We start from the raw sequence: 26839 nt of genomic DNA, 5'->3' as shown, positions 1-26839 counted from the left end.
AATACAAACCACAGTCCTCTGGATACTACCTCGGTTGGGTTAGGGCCAGACAAGAACTATGAAGACATAGAGAAGACAATGGATGTTAGTAATAGTTAGCAAAGTGGTTGAAGGGAAGGCAAGAAGCATGGAGGCTGGAGAATTCAGACTAGGCTCCCCGGGGTCCAAGTTAAAAATTTTCAGGGAGTCAGGGGTCAAGCAGGCTTTAGGGTAGTTTTAGAAAAGTCAGAGATTAGTCTCTGGTTCTCCAACAGCATCTAGAGATGGGTTATAATTACCACAAAATGTAGCATTTGGGAGAGCCCCTAAAATTGAGTGCCCAAGCAAACCCTCCAGTTTAAGGACATTAGAACTCAGCAGAACTCACCTGCCATTTCTATTCACACATCCCCTCCAGGTCTGGATCTCTTTGTACACCAAGCGAGATAGGAACTGTAGGGGAGAGAAAAACAGACAGGGAAGTATGGAGCCAGGCAGATGCCAGTCACTATTTCGAGGTCTGGGGTAAAGAGATAGGATAGGATCTAGTAGTGCCTTACACATAGTATACATTCCATAAATATTTGTTGATTAATTACAGGGTAGGAGGATAGTAGTCTTGAGTGGTGAATTAAATGTGGAATGTAATAAAGCTCTGAGCTGTATGAAAAGATACAAAAATCCTCCACAAAGTACAGCCACTTCTGTAGTCTCCCAGAGTTTCTTTTGCCAATTTCTACCCTCAGAGTCCCTTACTAAACAGCCCAGCAAGAGTGCCATAACATTGGGTTAAGACCAAGTGCCCCTTCCCCATACCCAGTCTTGACCCAAAAAAGGCATTTACCACACAAGCCAACACATCTGCAGAGATCAGCATATAGAAGACATTGTTCCAGCCTGTAGGAGAGATGAGTCCAGCTAGCAAAGGCCCTAAAGCAGCACCTGGAGAGGACACATATACCATGTGAAAAACAAAGCAAGATGGTCCAGAACTCAGGTCGGCTGAGTTTCTTTTGGTATAATACTCTCCTAGCAATTCAGTTGCTCCTCCATCCCACCCCAACTTCAGAGTGTCAATCTGACCAACAGAAAAAATCAGGGCCCAACTGCTTGAGATAAGGAGTAGGAAGAAAAAGGACCCAGTTAGAGCACACTGACCTATGGAGCCAGTCCCATCAATAATAGCTGCCACAGTGGCAAGAGCCTTTGAATTGCCTCTCAGACTCTTGTGTGTACCCTGGGGAGACAAGAAGGAGGAGAATCAGAGATCCATCATAAGCAACTTGCATCTCTGTTATTTAAACAAGGCATGAAGTCTAGGCAGATTCATCAAGGAAAGCATCAGCCTCTGGCTTAGAAGTAGCCTCAGCATCAGCAAAAAGATACTTCTCATAGCAAAGTTGATGCTGGTTATTGAGGAGATGGCTGATTTGGGAGAGAGAAGGAACATAAATCTGAGTCAGAAGGGAAAACATCCTCTAAGACAACATGACCTAGTATTGAATAAAAGGCTAGGGAATGGACATGATGAGACCAGAAGAGAGACACCAAAAAATCTTGCAAACAATTTCCTCCCTTAATTAAATAGTCCTTATGGTGATCTAGGACCCTCTATGGCATGGGACACCATAAGCTTAAGTCAGGAAGTACCACTTCCCAGGTTCCTTGAGCTTACCAGGTCAGCTGAAACAGCAGTGGTGATGAGAGCATAAGGCCCATTGACCAAGGCCCCACAGATAATCAACATCACTAGGAAGATAGAGACAGAGATAGTGATTAGCTCTACTTAAGGTTAAATAGCTGGAAACTTCTCCCAGTCTTTAAAAACTTTTCCCTCTAGAACTGGATTCACAGTCCCTCCTTCCACCTCCAGCCCTTGTCCTCTCCTAAGCAATGAATTGGATTCCTAACCCATTCTTTACCTCTACCCCCGGTCCACTCCTGGGTACTTCAAGTACTCAGAAAAACCAAACCTCTCCCACCCTGGTCCATTTCCCATGGAAATCTGGAAGAACTGAAGTTGCAGCCTCACCTACAGAACTGCCAAAACTATGCTGACCAACATAGTTGTACAGGAAGAGCTGGGAGAAGAAGAGAGAAGCAAGAACATGGGATAAAAAGGTTATTACCTTCATTTCATTTCTATAGATACAGTGATCCATAAATCTTGGCATGACCCTTTTCCATCCTGAAATCCCTAGTCATCTTTTCCTATCCCTCCTATGACTGATAGGGATCTCTGCCTCCAAGAATACATTCCATGACTTCCTTTAGAAATCTAATGTTTCTATGAAGTCTTAAGCCTCCCTACTTAGAAGTTCAAATCTTACCCAAATTTCCTGTTACAATATAAAACACAATTCCCTCTTTGAGTTAAGAGGCCTTCTTTTCCTCCACAATAACCTATTCCCGTTCCCTACCCCCACCAAACACAAAATCAACCCTCTTTTCCCTAAGCTAGATAGTCCCCCAAGTTCTCCACTTGTTTCTTCCCTACTATACCAGCCCTCTTGATGATAAAACAACTATTTATTCCCTGTAGACATCCCCCATTATTCATCCAACCAACCACTCCCAAATGGTAGGGACTAACCAGAGGGGCAGCCACAATCAGCATGACACAGCAGGTAGTGGCCCTGCCATTGGTATAGTCAGAGATGATCCCTGCAAGGATGCCACCTGTAACACATACCCCACCATACCACCCACTGCAATGACCAATCTCTCTTCCATCACCCCACTATGCCTTGACTCCTTTATATTACCTAGTCTCAAGACTAGGACAAAGGATTCTCTCCATTCCACCCTTCCTTACCAACAACTCCCATAAAAAAGAAAAAACAAGTATGAGGAGGAATGGTTTTCCCAAAAGATGCATGGCCAGCCAGGAATCTCAGGGAATATATCCTCTCCTCTTAATTGACCATGTACTTCCCTCCCCTCCCCTATACTACTCTACTCTCAGTTCAAGAGAAGAGACCCAATCCTCTGAGAAAAACAAAGATAGTGAGCCTGACCTATTATACCACCAACATCAAAGAGGGTAGAAAGATCACCAGCTTCCTTGGGTCCAAAATGAGCTGTGAAGAAAACAAGAGGGTGGGAATTGAGAAAAAAATCTGATCATAATCTTAAGAGAAGCACAACCAACTGACTAAAATGCATAACTTGGAAGCAAAGAACAAAGAAGGAACTGATTTCACAGAGCATTGAAGAACAGAACCCATATAATTCTGCAGCTATCTTTGAAGAAAGCCCCTTAAATGAACTTTGGGATGAGCTAAATTCAAAGTTTATCTTAGCCAATTCCCACAATGTACTGCTCAAAGCTGCTAGAATGGTTTTAAAAGGCAGCTTTGTAGGAGTCAGAGAGGTCAAAAGAGGACTTGTTGCTGATGATAGAACAGGCAGCTTAGGGGGAGTTTGGGTGTTAGGGAATGGTTCAAAGGAGACCTGAAGGAACTCAGAATTCCCATCCCTGGAGTGGCTAGAAGAGGAAGAAGAATGATGAGAAGTACCAAAGGGTCTTGGGAGCTATGGATAAAGGATGGAGAAAGATGTTCCTTGCTGCAGCTTTAATTTTAAGACATAACCAAGGAAGACTAACAGTGGACTCTCTTTTATATCTTGTTTTACACATGTTCCTAGGGGAGACCTAGGTTTCCAATGAGGTATGGCTCTTAGCCCTGAAGAGCCACTGGACACCAGATCTTGAGCCCAGCCAACCAATGGAGAGATGTGTCTACTTTATGCCCAGGTTTGGGACAATGGGCCAGAGCAGAGCTGGGACTGGTACTAAATGATCTTCACAATGAGGATGAATTCTCCCTCTGGCAGAGAAAGCTATAAACTGATCTGGTGGTTGATTACAAGTGGCTGTAGGCTTCACCCCAAAGGCCTCCATTTAACTACCCAAACAGAGTCAGGTAGCCTTCAAGTGAATTCTTGTTGGATTTTGAGGATTTTAAGATTACAAGCCAGAATAGGGAACAGAAGGCAAGGAAAATGCAAGGTACGGTTCATTACTTAATTCCCAACCTTTTCCCAAAAAATAGAATATGATATGTTGGAAGATGCCTGCATTCTATACACTTGGGGATATGAAGGAGAGGAAGGAGGAGTTTCTAAAAGCCCCAGTATTGAATTTCTAAGCCTCTTGCTTTTCTCACAAGCCAGATTCCATAAAAAAATTTCCCCAGACCTGAATCACATACAGAGTGCCTGAGTAATCTTTACTCTGCTGAACCATACACCCCCATTCCCACCTCAGACTTCCAAATACTATATTTTCCAACTTCCCTTCCTACTTCTCCCCTCTACCCATCACCCCAATTTTCTCCACCTAGCACATGCACTTACCCACATTAACGATGTAGAGAGGTAACCAAAATAAGAAGGTATAACTGACCAGCTTGGCGAAAAGCAGACACAAGGAGAATTCCACTACACCCTGGAGGAAAGTAATGGGGCTGTGGGGACAGTGCCAAGGGACTTGCTCATCACTGATCTCAGGGTGCCAGCTCTAGGACACCCTTTTCTGCTCAACCCCTAATATGATGAAACCTTTAGAATAACCACTCAAGCACTAGTCATCCACTCCACCACCTCCATCCCTTCCAAAGCTCCCTTACTCACCGGGATCCTGAGCGCCCTTAGGAAACCGATGGCCTCAGGTGACTCCTTGGAATATTCAGAACTTTCGGTTCCACTTTCCTTCTCAGGGCAGTGCCCAACCACTGACTCCATAGACGTACCCAGGTCTTCAGCAGGTCCATTCTGAACACAGTGGGGAAAAGTCCTTTAATGTGGGAATGGGATTTTGGCACTCCCCCTCCCACAGAATGGAAATCCAGACTTACTCACCATTATTACCTGAGGGGTTGAGAGATCCCTGACTGAAAGGAATAGGCTCTAGGGTCAGGGTCAGGGGCTTATATTCATGGTTACACACAGGCCTCAAGGGATCCTCCTATAAAACTCAGGAGACTGTGTCTGGCCCTGCCTCTGATGGAGATTTAGGTGGTAAAACGGAAAGGAGGAAGTTGACAGGTAGGGATTAATCAGGTCTATTTAGTAACTGACTGGTTCCAAACTTCTCTAGTCTGCTGTTTATATCAACTAAATCTCTAGAAACCAACTACCTCTGAGAGGGTTCATACTCACATGGTGCTGCGGTGGGGTACAGTCTACATCTTCAGGGTCTAAAAGAAAAAGTAGAAAACTGAGTCACAGAAGGTCAGGCCCTTCATTCCTTCATTCCTTATTATTGAGCTCAAACCAGTCCAGAGTTTTGGTATTCTTGGTCCTCTAGTTTTAAGGAGGAAGAAAAGAACAGCAGTGGGACTTAAAGAAAAGGAACAGTGGGTTGGGAAGCAGGAGTTGTCATTCAGTCATTTTTCTTGCATCTGACTCTTTACGACCCTGTTTGTAGTTTTCTTGGCAAAGATCCTGGAATGATTTGCCATTTCCTTCTCCAGCTCATTTTTCCAAATGAAGTAACTAGGGCAAATAGGGTTAAGTGGCTTGCCCAGTGCCATATATCTAGTAAATTTCTAAGGTGGGATTTGAACTCAGGTCATCCTGACTCCAGACCCAGTGCTCTGTCCACTGTACCACCTAGATACTTGCAAGGCAAGAGACCTAGATTTCAATTCCAATTGACTCTAGCTAGTTGTGTGACCTTGAGCAAATCACTTCATTCCTTACCTGCAAAGCAGAGAAAATTGCTAATTTCCCTACCTCTATCACAAGACCGCTATAAGAATCAGATGAAATAACGAATGTGAAAGTGTTTTTAAAAAGCAAAAGGCTCCATAAATTGAAGCACTGTTAATTGACACATCTGGAAATAATAATAGTTCTCATTTATCTGGCACTTAAAGGTTTGCAAAGTGCTTTTTACAGCCTTTGTTTCATTTGATCCTCACAATAATGATGGATTTAAAGTCAAGAGACCTCAGGTTCAAATCCTGTCTCTGTCACTTATTTGCTATTTGACAAATGGCAAATGACTTTTTAGTGTCTTGATTTCATCATCTATAAAAGTGGCATAATGATAGCATCATGTACCTCACAGGATAGCTATGAAGAAAACACCATAAACTTAAAAGTGCTACAACAAATGTGAGTTATCATTAGTCATCTCCTTTTCCCAGTCCATTAGGGAAGATCTTCAGGCTAGAAAAACAAAAATTTAGTGTGATGCTCATTAGAGAATCCTGGAAAAAAAAGGAGAAGGTCCAGGAGTTAGTGCTCCACTCACACTCAATAAGGAAGAGGAAGCTGATGAGGCCCATGACAGCGATGATAATACCAGGCACGATGAAGGACAGGCCCCAGGCTGAATCCACCCAGATACCCGCAATCAGGGAGCCCAGAATGTTGCCCACAGATGTGTGGGAGTTCCAGATACCCATGATAAATCCACGCCTAGAGATGGACGGAAGAATATAGAGGAGGAGAAAGGAGGTAGAAAGGTTAGCAGCTTAACTCTAGGTTAAGGAGCTAATTGAGACTTTCCTGAGGTATATTTCCTCTGATGAGCCCAAAGCACCTCATCACCAAAGGGGCAATTGAGACCATAAGCAAAGAAGAACATAATCCATGTTACCTAGTCAGATAGGAAGAGAATCTAGGGATCTTAACACCTCACACATGTGTTCTCTCTCTACTAAGTCCCCTTACAATCCCAATGCAAATACTCCACCATCATTCACCAGTGAAATCTTCCCCCAGTGAAATCCATATCCACAGTTTGGGGTATTCTCTCTCTCTCTCTCTTTCTCTCTCCCCCTCTAAGAACCCTCCTCCTCTAAGCTCATTCTCATCTCCTCTTCCCTCCTTCCCTCTCCCACCATGGTCCATACTCACCTGCCCTTCCCAAACCAGTTACCAATACAAGTCACCACCGCTGGCCAGCCTGTGGTCTGAGCCAACCCACTAAAGATCTACAGGAAGAGAAAATGCATGATGGACACAAGTTAACATCAAGGGTCTGGAGTTGAAAAGCAGGGAGGGTAACAAAAAATTAGGAATGAAATTCTACCCATACTACTTAAATAGTATATAGTAACCCTACACAGAGCTAAAAACAAACCAAAACAAAACAAAACAAGAAAACCAAATGCCCTTCTGTTCCTATATCCTCCCAACCAGTGATCAAAGAGCAGAGAAGACAGGTTGGATTTAGGGGAATGGGTCAGGAATGGAGGAGAAATCACACAAGGAAAATGGATCTGGGAAAGGGAAGGGAACCTGTACCTGAACAAGCACGTAGAACCACAGTTGGTGGATGTTCCAGTAATAACCCAGGCCAAAAAGTGAAGTAAAAATCCCACTCAGCAGCATGCCAGCAAACAGGTAGTATCGGAGGGAAAGCCTCTCCCCAAAAATTCCACTGGAGAAAATTAATCATTTAATCTCATAAGATATTCCAATCACAAATCAGTCCTACCACCCAAACCACAACTCATATCTGGTCTCTTACCCAGCTCTACCCACCAATGGAATGGCTTCCTAAGGAATCAACATTTATATCCAGATGAAATATGATAATCAAGGGCAATTATAAAGGGAAAGTCAAAAACGGGACAGTCTGTGGTAAACAAGGTTCAAGTCCGTCTTTTTGCTAGAGTTTAAAAAAATCATTGATCAAAGGCAGCCTTGAAAGAAAAAAAACAATCATAAAAAGGCAGCCAGAAAGGCAAAAGCAGGCAAGGGCCCTTGGTCTAGGTGATTTGTCAATGGGGAACAGAATGTTAAGTTTGATATGCATGTATTTAGTCTCTGCTTTAGACATACCACCTACCTCCCCATCTTTGGAGTACATACTTAAATAAATGCACCAGTATTATTAGAGTAAGAGGACAAAGATCCTGAACTCATGGGAAAATATCCTGATACATTCTATGCTAGGGATGGCTCAGTCTCTCCCTTAATACCTGATGAACATGCCAACAGCATAGGCAACCAAAAAAGCATCATCCACGCCTCCTAGCAGTTCTTTGTAGTTTTCCTTATCTGAAAAAAATAAATAAGAAAAATGTCTACCCAATCAATCAGTTGCCAGAGGATGGGCATCCTTTCCCAACTCTTCCAGCCATCACCACTACACATTTATTAATCAGGAAAAGAATTCTGTAGAAAACAGTATATGAGCTGAGCCTGGAAGGAAATTAGTGATTCTGAGAGATGACAGTGAGTGGGTATGCACTTCAGTCATAGGCAGAGGAGGGAAATGAAGTATGAGGAATCTCTTGAATGAGGAATCTCTAGAAAACCACTTTAGCAGCACTGAACTATTCATAGAATTAAAAAAAATACACAATAAACCTACAAAGGTAAGTCAGGGCAGGATTGTGAAGGACTTTCAATGCCAAACAGAGGGATTTATAATTGATCCTGGAACAAATAGGAAATCACTGGAGTTTAATGAGTAGGAAAATAAAATGGTCAAATCTGCCCAGATTGGGCAGAGACAATGCTTGAAGCTGTGAGACCAAATAAGAGATAACTACAGTAGTTCAGGAAAAAGGTGATGAGAGTCTTAACGATCTGAGTGGCTTTGTGAGCAAGGAGAAGGTGATGCATGTCAAAGATTTGGTAAATGAGTGGCTATGTAGGGGTGAAAATGGGTTATAGATGCAAAGTTGGAAGACTAGAAGGATTGACTGAAATAGTGGTGGGTTTAAGAGAAAGAGATTGAGTTCTGTTTGGGACAATTTGAATTTGAGATAGCTACAAGTCATCATCCACTTAAAAATGTCCAATAGGCAGTTGGTGGTATAAGACCAGAGATCAAAAGAGAGACAAGGCCAATATAAAGATCCTAGAGTCATAAGCATAGTGATGATAATTAAATCTATTTGAGTTGGTGAGGTCACCAAGACAGAATATATTAAGAAATAAGAAGGCGGCCCAGAACTCTCATAGTTAGGGAGCATATTGTGGATGATGATTCAGCAAAGAAGACCAAGGAGTAGCCAGACAGATGGCAAAAGGACCAAGAAAGAGGAGTACCGTTACCCAGAGAACAGCCAGTAGCAGAAGTTAATAAACAGAATTATGTTGTAGCAAGGTCAAATGAAAATTGAGAAAGATAATAAGATAATAAGTTATCACTGGTGACTTGAACAATGTATACTACCTACAGGGCACAGAGGTAGGTGCTGGGGAAGACACAAAGCTAAGATAACACACATTCCTGTCCTCTTGACAATCATGGTTTAATAGAAGGATAAGACATAAATGCAGATAAATATAATGACTTCTATTCCATGATAAATGCATCAGATAGGTAAAGGACAATGTGTTCAATCCCAATCTCTTTCTCTTCCCCAAATGGACAATTTTTCATCAGTCATCACAATCCCCATCCACTCCTCTTACTCAAGGCAGACTTTGGGGAAGTATGAAGAGCAGAGAGTAGAAAAAGAAGAGTGGCAAGATAGGGCCTGGCTCTTACCAAATGGAGCCCAGTTACACCATGTGGTACTGTTGGAATAGTTGTTGGGATTTTGTAGCTCTGAACAGTTTCGATGCAGCTGACTCTGGAAAAGCAAAGGATTAGCTTGAGAATCATGCCCATCCATAAGGAGGTCCATCAGCAACAGAATACTGAGCCTCCTTCCTCTCTAAGATCAATCCCCACCCAGTTCAATTCTCCATCCCAACTCCCACAGGAAACATACTCTTCCTCCCTGATCCTGATTCCTCACAGGGCCTCCCAGTTGATGCCTCATGCAAGGTATGTGTGCATGAAAAATGAGGCAAGGGAGAGAAGAGGACTTAGGATGAAGTTGGGGGAATACTTCCCTTTACAAGAGAAGAAAACATCTACCAGATGTCTAAGAATAAATAAAAACCTGTCTTTTAGGCTTTGGGGAACACATCCTGCTAGTTGGAGTTATTCCCAGCACAGGATATTTCCTCTCTTAAGTCACTAACCATCACCCCAGCTTTTCCCTGGCCTCACCTTGACAACGCTGATCGGCTTCCTAGACATGTGGTAACAGGTGTAAATGAGAAAGGTAAGCAGCAGAATAAGGCCCCGGTACCTGGAACAGAGTGGGATAGGCATCTTAGTCAACAGAGAGCAATCACAATTGGCCATACCAATCCACCAGGATTCACAGGAACAGGAATCATGATACTCATACACAATTCCATTCTTTAGTCACATTCTACAGTGTGTGACATGGTTCCCCAGCATAATATTGTTGGGGTAAAGAGCAACTTGGTCTAGAAATTCATAGAAGTAAATAAAAAAAAATCTAAGAGTACTGAACTGGATCTCAAAAAAGGCAAGAGGGGAGCCTAAATGTTCTTTACTATTCCTAGAAGTGGGACTCAAGAGTTGGATAGGAAGATGACCCAGCCATACCAGATTTCACCCATATTACAAAGTGATAATCATCCAAACCGTCTGGTACTGGCTAAGAAATAGAGTGGTAAATCATTGGAATAGATGGGGTAAACGATACACAGGAGATAATAACTATAGTAATGTTCATAGAGTAGTATCTGATGAGCTAAAGATTGTCAGCTTTTAGGACAAAAACCACAAGGAAAAATGGAAAGCAGTTTGGCAGAAACATAAATATAATAACTTCTATTAACTGATAAGTGAACTGAATTGGTAAAGGACAAATTGCTAAATCCCAATCTCTTTCTCTTCCCAAGTGGCTAGTTATTCATTAATCATCACAATCCCCATCCCCTCCTCTTACTCAGGGCAGATTTGGGGGAGTATTAAGAGAAGAGAGTGGAAAAAGAAGAGCAGATAGGGCTTGGCTTCTACCAGATGGAGCCCAGTTACACCATGTGGTGCTGTTGGTGTAGTTGTATATACTGTATATACCAAGACAAGGTCCAAATGGGTACATTATTTAGACATATATGGTGATAACATAAGGAAATTAAGGTAAATTATTCAGTTTACCTGTTGATTCTATGAATAAGGAAAGATTCTATGACCAGAGATAGAGCACATTACAGGATATAAAATGAATAATTTTGATTGTATTAAATTGAATCTTTTGCACAAACAAAAACAATGTAAACAAGATTATAATGAAAGCAGAAAACTAAGGGAAAAGGTTTATAACAAGTTTCTCTGCCAAAAGTCTCATTTCCGAAATATAGAGAGAATGAATAGTATTTATAAGTATCTGAGTCATTCCCCAATTGATAGTGAAAGGATATGAATAGGAAAATTTAAGATGAAGAAAACAAAGCAATCTATAGTCATATTTTTTTAAAAATCCTCTAAATCCCTATTGATGAGAGAAATGCAAAATAAAATAACTCTGAGGTACTAGCCCACACTTACCAGATTTGATATGATGACAGAAAAGGAAAGTGATAAATGCTGGAGACGACATGGAAAAACAGAGACACTAACTTATTGCTGATGGAGTTGTGAACTGGTCCAACAATTCTGGAGAACAATCTGGAACTATGGCCAAAGGGCTGTAAAACTGTATGCCCTTTGACCTAGCAATAACACTACTAGGCCTATGTCCCAAAGAGATCAAAGAAGAAGGAAAAGAACCTATCTGTACAAATATCTTTTTTTTTAAAACCCTTCCATCTTGGAATCAATACTGTTTATTGGTTCTAAGGCAGAAGAGTGGTAAGGGCTAGGCAATGGGGATTAAGTGACTTGCCCAGGGTCACACAGCTAGGAAGTGTCTAAGGCTACATTTGAACCTAGGACTTTCCATTTCTAGACTTGGCTCTCAATCCACTGTGCAAACATATTTATAGCAGGGTTTTTTTGTTGTTTGTTTTTTTGTTTTTGTGGTGGCAAAGAACTGGAAATTTAGGGGATGCCTATCAATTGAGAAATGGGTGGAACAAGTTGTGGCATATGATTGGCATGGAATATTATTGTGCTATAAGAAATGATGAGCAGGATGGTTTCAGAAAAACCTGGAAAATTTTACATGAACGGAGGCAAAGTTCAAAACTTGAATATTTTATCTTCTTCCTTCTCCTTTCACAAAAAAAGAAAAACCCTGCCTTTCCTCTCAACTTCCCTCTTTCTATGGAACCATCATCCTTCCAGTCACCCACATCTTTCTCTCCCCCTTATATAAGAACATTATGAATTATTTAGAACAAGCAATAATTTTGTACAATTCCATTTTGTGACAGTAATGGTCATCTAGATGTGTGTGCTTCTATTGATTCTAGGCAGACTCAGGTTTGACTCTGACCAGACAAAGACTGGCCTGAGCCAGTTTTTTTCACTTTCTTGGCTTTCTTTCCAATCCCAGTTTCTATAGAAGGCCTTTCCTGGTTCCTTGAACTATTAATGCCTTTCTTTCTGAGATTACTTTCCAGCAACACCATACATATCTTTTATGTATCTTGTTATTCATATGTTGTTGTCCTTTCCTGTCCTACCTATCTCCATTATGTTATACTTTCCTTGAGGGTAGAGAATTTTTTTTTGGTGATTCTTTGTATGCAAAGAATAAAGTGTCTGACATATAAATGCATCTTGACTAAATTTCTATTTCCTTTTCCACATACTTCAAATACTTGACATTTATCACATTCCTCCTGAATTATCTCTTCTACTAACTAAATCCCAAGTTGTTTTAGCTGATTCTCATGTAACATAGGCTCAAAGCCTCTGATCATCTCAACTGCCTTACTTTGGACACTCTCCAGTTTATCAATGGCCTTCAAAAATGAGAACTGGACAAAACCCACACAACTAAAATTAGAAGGGAAAGAGTTAATTGGGGGAAAACAAATCATTGCAATGCATTTCTTTGATAAATGTCTCATTTCTAAAATATAAGGCATTGAAACTATGCATATCCTTTGAACTAGCAATACACCCCTACTAATCCTGTTGCCACCAAAGATAGCAGAGATACAAGGAAAGGAACCATATGTACAAAAAAATTTGTAACAGCACTTTTTGTAGTAGCAAAGATCTGAAAACAAAGTATGTGCCCATCAAATGGAAGAATGGCTGAACAAATTAGATTATATGAAGAAAATGGAATATTAACAATGTTATAATGATAAAGGGGCAACTGAAAGGACCATGGGAAGACGTCTATGAACTGAAGTAGAGGGAAGTGAGTAAAACCAGGAGAATGATTTATATCAGTGGTTCCCAAACTTTTTTGGCCTACTGCCCCCTTTCCAGAAAAACTATTATTTGGCCCCCTGGAAATTAATTTTTTTTAAATTTTAATAGCAATTAATAGGAAAGATAAATGCACCTGTGGCCATCACTACTCCCTGGATCGCTGTAGCACCCACTAGGAGGCAGTAGCATCCACTTTGGGAATCACTGATTTATATGATTAAAATAACATAAAGGAAGATAACTTTGAAAAACTTAAGTATTCTGATTTGTATGATGACCAATCACAACTCCAGAAGGCTAAAGATGAAGCATGCTTTTCACTTCCTTGTAGAGATGTGATAACTAGAAATACAGAATGGGACATGCATATTAAATCATGTCATTATATGAATTCATTTTGTTTGACTGCATTCATTTGTTAAAAAGGGCTTTTATTTTGACCCAAAGGTGAATAAAGATATTGGGCTTACGTAAGAAGAAAAGTTGGCAATGGAGAGTCAAACAAAAAATATTTATTAAGTACCTATTTTATACCAAACAGCGCCCTGAGTTATGTGAATAAAAAGAATAAGTAAAAATAGTCCTTGCCCTAAAAGAACTAGCATTCTAATAGAGAGGTGACAACATAAAAACAACTATGTTGGGATAAATTGGAAATAACATCAGAGGGGAACATTAAGGACTGGGAAAGGCTTCCCTCAAGAAGATGGCATTTTAGCTGAAAATTAAAGGAAACAGAGAAGGTAAAGGAGGGAAAGCCAAGAAAAAGGCAAAGTGAAGACACAGATGAAGTATCTTGAAAACCAGTAGGTGGGCACCTAATATATACTTGCTAATTGAACTGATGGCAATAGGCCCTGGGCCCCCACCAAAAGGCACCTGGTCAGGTATCAGAATGGCAATTGTGTCCCCGTTCCAGAATTCCAGTGGAAGAAGTCATCCTGCCTGCTGTTCACTTTCCTCCAAAGTCTAGACTGGTCTCCTCCAAGGGGAGTCTGGATGGGGTACCTGGCTTGACTCCTTGAAGGGACACACACAGGGAAAGGGAAAATGCAGTCCAGTGGGAAAGAAGCATGATGACAGTTAAAAGATCTTAAAGAGAGGTTTGTTTTCTTCTAACTGGCTATAAGAACTTAGACAAGCCTCATAACCTCCTAGTATTATAGATAATTGTGTAAAGAGTTAAATGAGAAATGATACTGTATGAAAATATTTTAAAAGTTAAAATAATTGGGTATGATGATACATGCCTGTAATCTTTGTTCCTAGAGGAGACTAAGGCTGGTGGATCACTTGAACTCAAGAATTCTGAGCTGCAGTAGGCTGAAGCCAATTGAGTATCTGAACTGTCTGGCACCAAAATGGCAAGTTCACAAGAGCAGAAGGTGGGAGAGGAACAATCAGACTTGCTTACAGAGGGGCAAACTAGCCCAGGTCAGAAAGTGAGAAAGTCAAAGCTTCCATGACAACTGCCAGGGAGGTTGAGTTGTGAGAAGCCACTGCACCTCCAGCTGGATGAGATAAAGAGACCCAGTCTCAAAAAGAAAAATATATATATATATATATAATTATATAATGTTTGGATAAGGCCTGGTTCCTGCCTTCATGGAGTTTATAGTCCAAATAGGGACAAAAGACACAAAGGAAAGCAATTATATTATGCAATAGTACATAAGTATACTAGCTAGATGCAAAACAAAATACTGCCCATGTCTGATTTCTGCTATTCTTACTCTGTAGGAGTTTATTCCAGATACTGACTCCTTTTCCCAAATTCTCTTCCTGCAACCCCAGTCACCAAGTTTTTTTCCACCTCAGTAGAGATTTTGGACCATCCCTGTCTCCTACATATCCAGATTCCATTATAACCCTCAGTTTTTCCGTCTTTGATTCTCTCTTGCCACCCATCTCCCTGCCCTAAATACAGTGATTTGAGGTTCTAAGAGCAGATAGCACAGGGAATATTGGTAAACTTGTTCCATACCACATGACTTTGGGACAGAAGGACCACCACTTTCATTTGGCATTGCATACAGAGCCTTGGCATTCTTTTCTCCATTAATCTCTCCTAGGAGGCCAGACTTCTTTCCTGCTATGTAGCAGGAACAGTTTCCTAGAAATTTCCTATTCTGAGTATTGTCTTCTTTCCGGAGAACTTCAAATTCAACACTTTTGACAAATAAGTCTATAATACAGTGTTGACTGACTGATTCATCACCCTCTCAATCATGCCAGGAGCAATAGAGCCAGCCATAAAGCTTGATGCTGGTGTTCATTGCTGGTAAGGTCTTATTACAACCATTAGATACAGTCAAAACCAAGTGGTACAGACCACTCAAGAGTTGGGACCTCCCCTAGAACCCTAAGGACAAGACTAGAGGAGCATAATATATCCTAGAGTATTTGGGGTTAAATCCTGCCTCTTCTGTATGACCTTAGCAGGGGGGTGCTGGTGCCAACTCAAAACAGAGCTAATTGTTAAGATTTCAGTGTGACCATTTGCACCTTGGAAACAGCAAAGGCTACAAATCAGGGATTATTTATTTTTTTGGTTGATCCTTTAGACCAGTGGTTCCCAAACTTTTTTGGCTTACCGCCGCCTTTCCAGAAAAAAAATATTACTTAGAGCCCCCCGGAAATTATGAAACTACTTATTGAACTCAGAATAGAATGTAATACAAAAAAAGTGTGGCCATCACTGCCCCCCTGGATCGCTGCAGCACCCACCAGGGGGCAGTGGCTCCCACTTTGGGAATCACTGCTTTAGACTTTAGAAAGTGTTGAATATGGGGCCAGCTGGGTAGCTCAGTGGATTGAAAGCCAGACCTAGAGATGGGAAGTCCTAGGTTCAAATCTGGTCTGAGACATTTCCCAGCTGTGTGACCCTGGGCAAGTCACTTGACCCCCATTGCCTACCCTTACCACTCTTCTGCCTTGGAGCCAATACACAGTATTGACTCCAAGACACAAGGTAAGGGTTTAAAAAAAAAGTGTTGGATAGAATGTTAATAATGCAGACTATGTGTACATTTATGCCCCTGAGAGATGGTTGTTAAACATTTACCAGCATACCCCTAGATCTTAGATATTTCTAAAGTCCCTTCTAGCTCCTAGGATCCTACCACCTCCATCTCCCCTATACAACCTGACATCCAAGACAACCTGTAGTGTGACCTGAGGCTTCATGCTTACACACACTTTGTAGCTGGGTTTCCTATATTCCCTTTCTGTTCCTTGACTCCCTGTCTAACACCATAATTGATCTTCTAGGAATTTAGAAATTTGGAAGCTAGAAAGAAATATGGGAACAAGTTCATTTAATTCCCTATCTATGAATGTGGAAAATAAGACCCAAAGAGTCTTACTGACTTGTGCTAGGGTAGGTCATACCAAATAAATTGCAAAGCCACACTAAAACTCCACATCTCCTAATCATGCATCAACGTTCTTCTCATGCCTTCATTCCAACTCTAAAAACCAGGACACGTGAAGGGAGAGAGGTCAAGATGTTGAGGATAAAGGATAATCATGGAACGAGGTCTTGAGCAGGTTAGAGATAAGGAATGAAAACTGGATCAGAGTAAGGACACTGGCTATTGGACTGGCTGTCCAACTCTCAGGAAGTACAGCTAACTGTCCCTTTGTCAGCAGGAGGTGGCACCTTATCTCCTCCCCCCACCCCAACTTGAAACTAAAGGTCACTGAATAACCCAATCAGATATGGGGATAAATTGGCTGTTTACGAATTAAGTTGACAATCCAACTTCCTAGTTCTAGAAATGGAATGATTTTGTCATTCTGCTTAAGACTTTGCACTAGAAATCTTTCCAGAGTTGGGAAAAGGGGAACAATCTATCTTAGAGTAACAACAGAGAGGAAACCTTGATCCTGGGAGATTAGGGAGGGCAGAAAGTGGGAGAGGAAAACAGATCTACTTGTCCCAGGTCCTGAGCAAGTTTAGTTAGCTTAACCACCCACTACTATCACCCAGTCAGCTCAGCTGGTATGTCAAGTCAAATCTTCCTCCCTTCTTCTAGGGACATTCTTACTGTAGCTCTCCCAAGCAACATGGTGGCCAAGGATGTCCATCCCACTAGAGAGTGATATGACTTCAGGTGACTTGGACAAGAGCCAGAAGGGAAATTAACTCTGTGGTCTGTCTCAAGGGGCACCTTTCCAAGGAGTCAGCAGTTCTAAAAACTAGAAAGAAGAGGTAGAAAGCTGAGCTTTGATAAAGCTTTGCCTACTAAGTGAGCCCCAGGGTCAACCAGAATAGCTTCCTAAAGGGAGATTTTAGATGGTGGTAAAAATGATAGCATAAGCCTATAGCAAACCCTGGAAGACAAGCAGAACTATGGCTCAACCTTTAACTCACCAGTACAATAAGATGGAAAGACAATTGGATTCACAATCTAAATCTAGGTTTTGTGACTAAGAAGTTGCATGGCCTTGGATAACATTCCATCTCTACTGGCCTCAGTCTCCTCATCAATAAGATGAGTGCTTTGAACTAGATTACCTCTAATGTCTCTTCCAGTTCAAAATCTTATGTTCTTAAAATGGTATTTTTAAGTTCAGGCCAGAAAAGGTCTAAAAAGGCAGCCCTGATAAAAGATACAGGATCTTTCTTGGACAATCAGCCCAGAGTATGCTCAGTCACCTTTTCTCTTTTCCCAAGCAGAATCCTGTGTCTTGTCTACTCCTATGGCATACAGAACCAGACTAGAGGCAACCACAGGCTTAGCCCTGAATACATCATCCTTTCCCAGGAAAATTCTACATACTATAAGAAAAGGGAATTCAAAATTCTTTTAGGTAGATTCAAAGGAAAGCAAGGAAAATAATCGTAACAATAATAATAATGGTGAGAATTTATGCAGAGCTTTTAATTATTATTTCCATTTTATAGATGAGCATATTTAAGCAGGCAGAGGTTAAGAGACTTGCTCAAGGGTATACAACTAGTAAGTGTCTGAGGCAAGGTTTGAATTTCAGTTTTCCTAATTCCAAGTCCTGCATTCATTAACTACCATACCACCAACGAGAAAAAGTTTAAAGAACTAGAATGATTATTTTGACTAAAGAGGGAAAGGCTGAGCTGGAGACAATCTGAATCATGAGCTGTCGTGCCTAATAGGGGCTGTCATAAAGACGTGACCAACTTACATTCCTTTTCCATCCAGGACAGAAAGAACTTTGGCTGAAGCTTCAGCATGAGGATTCAATTCAGACAAATGGGAGAAGGTGTAGAGAGCTGGCAGGTATAAGGACATGTGACAAAGAGACAAAGTCATGGAACTTCAGAATCTTCAGATGACAGATTCAGGGCTAGAAAGGACTTAAAGAGCCCAACTCTCTCATTTCACAGATAGGAATTTCCCCTTCTGAAAGGCTTTTTAAAATAAAATAAATTCTCACCTCTCTGGGATAATGGAGGTATGTCTCTGTCTTAAGGCTAGGGAATATAACATGACTCTTATTTACTTCAACGTATATGAGTATTTTCTCCCATCCCGACCTATACACTGTCCTCAAATACTCCTATGATGGTGTAAGAAAAAGCTCTCTACTCAAAAGTCAGTCAACAAGCAACCAGCATTTATTAAGTACCAACTGTGTACCAGATACTGTTTTAAGAACTGGAGATACAGTGACAAAAGGAAATGGCTCCAGCCCTCAAAAAGATTAATGGGGGACACAGCATGTACACACACACACACACACACTAACCACAAAAAGAATACAAGCTAGTTTGAAGAGGAAAAACACAAAAGCCTTGTTTCCAGTTATAGGAAGTATGTATGGCCACATGTACATCATAGCATCAGCCTCATTGGTCTCATCTAAAACTGGATATCTACCTCACAGCATTACTGTAAAGAAAATATTTTGTTAACCTCAAAGCATGATAGAATTGTGCATTATCATTGCTTTTGTTATTTTCATTACCATCATCATTATCCTCGAAGAAAGCTCCTTTAGGACTATTTAATTTTTTCCTTTTACTCACAGTTCTTAACATAATGTCTTGCACATAGTAAGTTCTTAGTGTTTGTTGAATTTGATTAAAATCATTATCTGTCCTGAAGGACTCATTAATTAATTCATTTTCATTTATTAAGAATCTGTGCTGAGATAAGGCAAAAAGGTAGATGTCAAAGGAAAATAACAGCAGGTCCCACCTACCTCCCCTAACCTTCCAGGCCCACCCCTATCTGGCACTGGGGATCCTGACATCTATTCAGCAATACTGCTACTAGAATTTGACTCCATTCCCCACCCACTCCTCCACTCCCATCACAGAAAAGAGAACCATCAACTTGCATGCCCAAATAAAGACCCCTTTTCTGGTAGGGCCATCATAGCTTTTGGGAGGGGCAGGAGAACAAGGTTTGACAGGTCAGAATATACAACATGGTCCACCCTCACCCCCTACTGCTTTCACAACTAGCTGTGAGATCCCATTCATTCTTGCATCTGAATCTCTATGTGGAGTAGAATAGAAAACAGGAAGCTGTGGTAGGTGAGGAAAGAAGAGAAGGTACAGAAGGCAGCTGATGAAAATGACCTCCTTCAATCAAGGGATGATGGAGGTGCTGACATGTCCATGAGCCATAATTATCCCCATCAGCCTTTCTATATTTCCATGCGGAAATCTAGCCAAAAGAAGTTCCTCTCCTTCCTCTTCAAAGCATTCCATGATTATGGAACTTTCTAGATGAAGGAAATCTTTTAAACTAGCACTAACAAGGCATCATCTAATAGACAATGCTGTGTTCTGGAAAGATTGTTAGAGTTGGAGTTAAAGAGCCTCAGACAAGTCACTTAACTTGTCTTGGCTTCAGTTTCCCCATTTGCAAAATGAGGGAGTTGGATCAGATGATACTTAGGGTCCTCTTCCAGTTATGAATCTATGATCTTGTGACTATAAAAATCAAAGAGAAAACCAGTAGGGCTCTTATCTGTTTCCTCTAATATGAAATGAGATTCAATATCCTAGCTTTCAGAAAACAGATTCATTTATGTCAACCACCCAGCCTTGACCTTTTCTGAAGAACAAAGTTAAAATGGGCATTTATAGTCTCTAGCTATGCCCCTCAGAGCTTTTTTCCCTCTTCCCTTTTCTACTCAAGTTGGTGAAATACTCTCTCTCCTTCTCCCTCCCAGTAATCTCCTATCTAAACAAATCTTCAAACCCTAAGCCCTGTGGTGGTAAGTTAGTCAAGACATAGGTCAAGTAGACACAAATACCAGCCACATATCTTCCAAGGCATCCTCCAATTCACCTCTGGATGTTGGTGGGGCAGGCAGGCAGGCAGCCAGTCAGGTTTTAGGATTAATGAATGCCCAGATCTTCTATTTCTCCCAGACAATGACTGAGGTGCCACCAATCACTGTCTCAGTACGAAGGCTCTCACAGCCAACACTAGATGCTCCCTAACTCAAGGAACAAAAAAACGGAGGATTAGAAACTGTCCAGCTGCCAAACAAAGAATCTCCACATCTCCAGGGAGAATATGACTGGGAAAACCTTCTTGGAAAGAAGCTTTTGAACATTTAACTCTGACCTTAACTGGATCTAGTGACTCCAGCATAGAGAAGGACATTCCACAATTATACTCCAACCAGTCTTTCTTTCTAGCTTTACTTCCAATACTCTCATAAATTAACTCTACAAACTACACTGAAACTGAACTTCCTGCTCTTCCATGAACACACCAACCCTTTCTAATCTCAGAGCTTTGAGACTTGCCCCATCTTCTGCTCACCTTCCTCCTGGCAAACTCCAGCATCTCAATCCCCTCCAATCATTCACACCTTATTGCTATCTACTAAAATTTGATTCTACCTTCTCAGAATCCTTTTACAGCATGGTCAGAACCAAATGGGGGGTGCTACCTACCACATTCTCCTCTGTAGAGCAGTTATTTAAATGTAAATTTCAGTTCCCCAACTAGAAGGTAACTTTGAAGCCTGGGACAGTGGTTATATTTAACAAATACTTGTTGAAGGAACAAATGAATAAAATGAAGCTGAGATAGCTAGCTAGTATTTTATTTAAATAGTTAGGTTTGCAAAGAGGCTTACATATGTTATCACCTTCATTTTGCAGAAAAGGAAACTGAGGAGGCTTGAGAAGTTAAGGAACTAGTCCCAAATTAAACAACTAGTGAGTGTCAGATGCTAAATTCAAACTTAGTTCTTCTCTATTCCAAGTCCAAAACTATCCACAGTGCTGCCTAGCTGGTTCTAGTTAAATATACCTTCCCCACTGCCCCCCAATAACCCTAGATAGCTGAGGGGCCAAAAAGACAGGTACCCTTGGCCAGTTTGCTTACATTTGGATGTGGGAATGAAGGGCAGAGTTATGATATTGAGTATTTGCTTGAAGAATTCAAACTTCCATTTACCCTAGTGCTTCTGAATCTTCTTTCTGCCCCAAAGAAGCTATTCCACTAAATAACAAGGCTCTTTTAACTTTTCAGCCCTCTTCCAAAACCAAACTGTTCTCCTTCCCTTCTCCATCTACTCTGGGGGGCTGTATTCCACCTGCTCCAGCCTCCCTGCCAATTCAACTCAGTAACCCAACTTCCATTCAATTTAATAAATCTCTTTTATTTTTAAGATAATTACTGGAGCCTTATCATTCATGAAAAGGGTCTCCCTTCTACCCAGGTTTTCCTAATCAGCTCTCTCCCATATCACAAATAACTTGGGAAAAAAACTTACTATTTGAGATAAACTTCTGAAAAAAAAACCTATAAAGAAATTTGGCAAAAATTGGGCTTAGAGAAGTAACTTAAACCATATTCCAAAATGAATTTTAAATTTTAAGTGAGCTTAAATTCAAAGATAACACTATAAAAAATTAGAAGAGAAGCAAATCAAATATTTAAACTAAACACAGGAAAGAAGCCAAGATAAATAATCAATTGACAAAGATAAACTAGAGATAACTTTGATTATATGAAACTGAAAAGCTTTTACACAAAATTTAAAGCATCTAGGATAAGAAAGGAAGCAATCAAAATGAGGGGGATTTTTTTTTTCTCAAATAAGAGTCTGGTATCCAAGATATATTGACAACAGATTATAACTAATCCCAAACATTATTTCCCAGCATATAAATGGTCAAATATTAGAGCAAATAGAATTGCAAACTATAAAGCAAAGGGAAGAATGCTCCAGATCACTAATAATAAGAGAAATACACATCAAAACTACCCTGAGCCTTTACTTCACAATGAGAAAATTAGCAAATTCAGATGACAATAGCTAGGAATACTCAATGTTGGAGGGGCTGTGGGAAGACTGGCACACAAGTTGTGCTATAGATGAGAGCAGGAAATCAAAATGAAAACTTTGGAAAGTGATTTAGAATTATGCAAATAAAAGGATTAAAAAGTCCACACTTTGACCTAGAATTCCTGCACAAGCTTGCCCCCAAAAAGATCACTGCCAAGAATAAAGTTCCTATACAGACCAAAATATTTAAAGCAGCATTTTTTTGTGGTGGGAAAAAACTGGAAGCCATGTAGATGAGCCTTGATGAGGGAATGGATAAAAAACAAAATATGTTACATCAATGTAATGGAATATAATTCCTTGCTCCTGAAGGAAGGAAAGTCTCAGGTAAGAAAGATCTGAGTTTAAATACAACCTCAAACACTTAGAACAGGGGTCGGCAACCTTTTTGGCCGTGAGAGCCATAAATGCCACATTTTTCAAAATGTAATTTCATGAGAGGCGTACAGTGCTCACAGTGCGCACTCCTGTAAAAGCACCTGAAAAAAAAATTGACTTTATGGCTCCTGCAGAAAGAGCCATATCTGGCCCTCAAAAGAGCCAGATATGGCTCGAGTCATACATTGCTGACCTCAGACTTAGAAGCTGTGTGATAGTGGGCAAATAGCTAAGCCTTAGTCTAGGTTTCCTTAACTATAACAAGGGGATAATAACAGTACATACCACACAAAAGTAGGGATGTTATAAGGCTCAAATGAGATAATATTTTAAGTGTTTAGTACAACTGAATTGAAGCCCTTCCCCTTTCAGTAAGAAACAACAAATATGAAATACAGAGAAGGAAAAGATTTACATAATTTTATGCAGAATGAAGAGGTCAGATCCAAGAAAACAGTATACTCAATAACTACAAAAATGTAAATATATAAAACTACAGAAGAACTAAAAGAGAATGTTCACAAAATTACAAAGAGCAAGTCTGACTCCAAAGAAGCAATATAATAAGGCTCCACCCCGCCCCCCCACCCACCTAATTCCTTTGAAGAGCTGGAAGGTCCAGGAATTTAGTACAAGGAACATATTTGCAGATTTTTTAAATGTATTACTAGGTTTTTCTGATTTTCCCCCATTTTTTCTCCTTAAAACGTTATTTGAATGGGATAGCATTTTGGTAGTTTGGCAGAGGGAGCAATACTGGGAAAAATTTTGGTGAAAAATATATCCATAACCATTTACTTTTTGAAAAAGAAAACTGCATGTATTACTCACTTACTATGTGCCAAAAAAAGAAGCAAGCTTAGTAATAAAGTCTCACAGAGCACTAACTAACCTCTTTCCTCATCTCAGGCTCCATTTCTGCTTTCTGCCTGACAACTACACCGTATACTACAGCATTTACTGTAAGAGGACATTGTGTGAAAAAGAGCTCTGTATTTGATGGCAAAGATTTTGTAGCTAAAACAGTCAAATCTCAGTTTCCTTAAACTGGAAATAATAATCCTATGCATTATCTAATTATAAGTGTTATGAAGGTTCAACTAGGATAATATGTGTACATTGTATCATTGTAAAGCCTTGCGTAAACCTGAGTTCTGACTATACCACTTATTTGGCTCTTCGCAGTACTGTCTCATATTTTTATGTTTTGCGGTTATGTGTATATGATGTGACAGGAACTCTGCTTATCTCTTGCATCTCTCACAGATCCAGTGCTGACCTATACATAGTCAAAGGAGTCATTTCCTCAGAGTTTAATACACATATGTAGTTTATATATATTATATTGCCTCTGGTGATTTTGCAAATGCAAGAGAACTTGCACCAATCCTGCATTACACCCTTCCCCAAACAATCCAAAAGCAGAAGACAAACTTTGATACCTAAAATCCTCCAGAGAAAGATCCTACAAAACAACCTTTTTAAACAATCCTATCAGGAAATCTCTCCTTTTCTTTTTTCTACCTTAAATCTTCTCCACAGAAGATTATCCCTTCTTTCAAAGGTGAATCTACCAGGCAGGCTTTCCAATCAACTTCCTCTTTAGTATTTAGCTTAAGACAAAGGGGGGAAAGGCCAAAGTACACTAGGACCAGCAGGGAACTCACTTGGTTTAAGATAATCACAAGGCTAGTTTGGAACCTGTGCCTCCCTGCACTGGATTTCAGAGTTGACCAGAGGTAATGTGATGCCAATAGTCGTCACCCTCGATTTGTTTTTACATAAAACCCAGTAAAAAAGTGTGGTTCTTTTAGCAGATTGCTCACAGTCAGGTTCCTCCAAGAATGGAAGGAAGTTGAATAACCTGCAATTCGTTCCCAGTGATCACACAGAAACAGTGAGGGTTGGTGCCTTTTTCTGATCTGCAGACTATGCTGCCAGGGTTGTTTTGGGCCATCCTGGGCCAGGAGACAAAACAAACAAACAAACAAACAACAAACAAAATTCTCCCTTTCCCTATAGAGGCTGAAATTGTAGGTTTTATTCTCCAAAAGATCCTGGGGATCAGGCTGGAGGGGAGGGAAAGATCTAGATAGCAATTCCAGGCTTCCAGGGCCATCATACCCAAGTTCCCAAACTCCATAAACTGTGGTTTCCAAAGGGGTTGGAGGCATGTGAGCTCAAATTCAGGCCTCAATTAAACTAACAATAACTCAAATAATTCCAGAATTATATCTACTTCTTTGTAGATTGTAAACTTTTTCCAAAGCAAGATCTTTAGGCTTTATTTTATCTGATAAATATTTGATTATCTATTTTTTGATCTTATATTATTTGATTATATATTTTATATAAATTTGATTATATATTATATAAATAAAATAAAATATCTAAGGGCTGTTCCCACATCTGGAACAAAACATTTGTGCACCCTAGAAAACTTTGAAAACTACATCCCTTTGTATTACTATCCCACGGAGGCTTTGAGTTTTTCCAATAACAGATGGAAATTATTATCAGAAAATAAATACTTATGAGCTCTGGAGGGTAAATAAAACACTTGCATTCATCCAAAGTGTTGTACCCTAGAGGTGGCTCTCCCTACCTTGCCAGCCAATTACTACTCCAGTTTCTGCCCATCTCCCTGACTCTCCATGAATCTAAATCCAGAGCTCATAAGTATTTATTTCCTGATGTTAACTTCCATCTGTTATTGGTAGTTTGACCATAGGAAGCCTGGCTAATCCTGAGGAGCTTCCAAAGATAGAAATGTATTCAGGTGATGTGGCTGAAAAATAAGACTAGGGTCCTCAAAAGACAGCAGTGTCTGCATCTATGTTGGCAGGAAAGTCACTACTACCTGCTGAGCCCCAAATATGCAGTGGTAGAAAGGTACTGAGTAGCGAGGTGGCTCAGTGGTTAGAGTGCTGGGTCTAGAGTCCAGAAAACTCATCTTCCTAAATTTAAACCTAGCCTCAATCCATATGACCCTGGGGCTCTGTAAAATGAGTTGAAGAAGGAATTGCCAAGAAAACTTCACATAAAGTCACCAAAGAGATCCACCACATTGTATAAGATAGGTGCTGAACTTTGGAGTCAGAAGACCTGAGCAGAAATCTAGATCTTCATTACCTGTGTAATCTTGAACAAGTCAACTCTCTGAACACTTTCCTCATCACTAAAACAGGGATAGTAATATCCTATTGACCTTACAGAATTGTTTTGAAGAAACCGCTTGGTACACTTTGAAGCACTACGTGAATTCCAGCAGATTTCTTGTGATGGAACAAGAGCAGAGTGGATGTGAGTTGTTTTTTTCTGGAAAGGAGTTTGTTCTTCCCTGTTCCTCCTTCTTCCTGTTCACCCCCCACCCCCTCACCCCGCAGCTATAGGAGTCAAATAATTAAAGAATTAACCAAAAGTTGGCAATCAGCTAGGGAAGGCCAAGCAGAGAAGCAGAAGCCACACTCCAAATAAGAGCTCTGCCCTCGGTTGGGACGTTCCTGCTCCTCAGGCTCCTCATAGACACCTGGCTCTGAGACGAGTCAATTCACATCACCTCTGCAGACTACCTACCCTCAATCTCCATCTTCCTTCCTCCCCTCCTCCCCCCACTGAACAGTTTTATTCCATCAGAGACTAAAAGGGCCAGCAAAGAACTGGCCAAGCAGAATTCCTGGGACCCATCTCAAGCACTTCCACTACAGACCGAGTTTCCCTGCCAGCAGGTTATGAGTCAAAGCTGGCAGTTTAGGTGCTTGGAAATCATCAGAGGGGCACCTAAATTACCATCAGCCCCACTCAGAGAGTTTCCACTAGAGCATCTACCCTCTCCCAGCACGCCTGACAAACAAACGTCCCACTCCAGCCCGGCTGCGACAGCGCATCTAGACTGGCCCCGGACCCCCACGGTCGGCTTAGGATAGTCGGTCTAGAGAGCTATCAAAGGACCTCGCAAGGCTACAGCTCCGGGCAGGGGAGGTCACTCTTGGGACAAGAATCCAAGTTACCAGGTTTCGCCGACGGGCTGCCCCGCGGACGCGCCCCTACGACCCCCTTTCTAGC

At 40.8% G+C, this 26839-nt stretch overlaps 1 protein-coding gene across 1 annotated transcript in view; it reads right to left on the bottom strand.

The window, feature by feature from the left end:
- The window catches only part of LOC123238808 (glucose-6-phosphate exchanger SLC37A2-like), a 27271-nt gene continuing 432 nt past the window's right edge, over positions 1-26839 (bottom strand). The window contains exons 2-18 of the mRNA XM_044666026.1: positions 9953-10034; positions 9443-9527; positions 7920-7998; positions 7240-7375; positions 6850-6926; positions 6242-6408; positions 5143-5180; positions 4615-4755; positions 4339-4429; positions 2997-3059; positions 2573-2658; positions 2012-2060; positions 1655-1728; positions 1138-1216; positions 824-921; positions 368-432; positions 1-56 (exon numbers count right to left, since the gene is read on the bottom strand). Of these exons, the coding sequence (XP_044521961.1) occupies positions 26-56; positions 368-432; positions 824-921; positions 1138-1216; positions 1655-1728; positions 2012-2060; positions 2573-2658; positions 2997-3059; positions 4339-4429; positions 4615-4755; positions 5143-5180; positions 6242-6408; positions 6850-6926; positions 7240-7375; positions 7920-7998; positions 9443-9527; positions 9953-10034 (1441 nt within the window). The 3' untranslated portion in view covers positions 1-25. The remainder of the gene's footprint in view (positions 57-367; positions 433-823; positions 922-1137; positions 1217-1654; positions 1729-2011; positions 2061-2572; positions 2659-2996; positions 3060-4338; positions 4430-4614; positions 4756-5142; positions 5181-6241; positions 6409-6849; positions 6927-7239; positions 7376-7919; positions 7999-9442; positions 9528-9952; positions 10035-26839) is intronic.

The sequence above is a fragment of the Gracilinanus agilis genome, chromosome 3 (genome assembly GCF_016433145.1).
Source record: "Gracilinanus agilis isolate LMUSP501 chromosome 3, AgileGrace, whole genome shotgun sequence".
NCBI lineage: Eukaryota > Metazoa > Chordata > Mammalia > Didelphimorphia > Didelphidae > Gracilinanus > Gracilinanus agilis.
The sequence above is the reverse complement of the archived record's forward strand: the minus strand, read 5'-3'. Positions and strand labels throughout refer to the sequence as shown.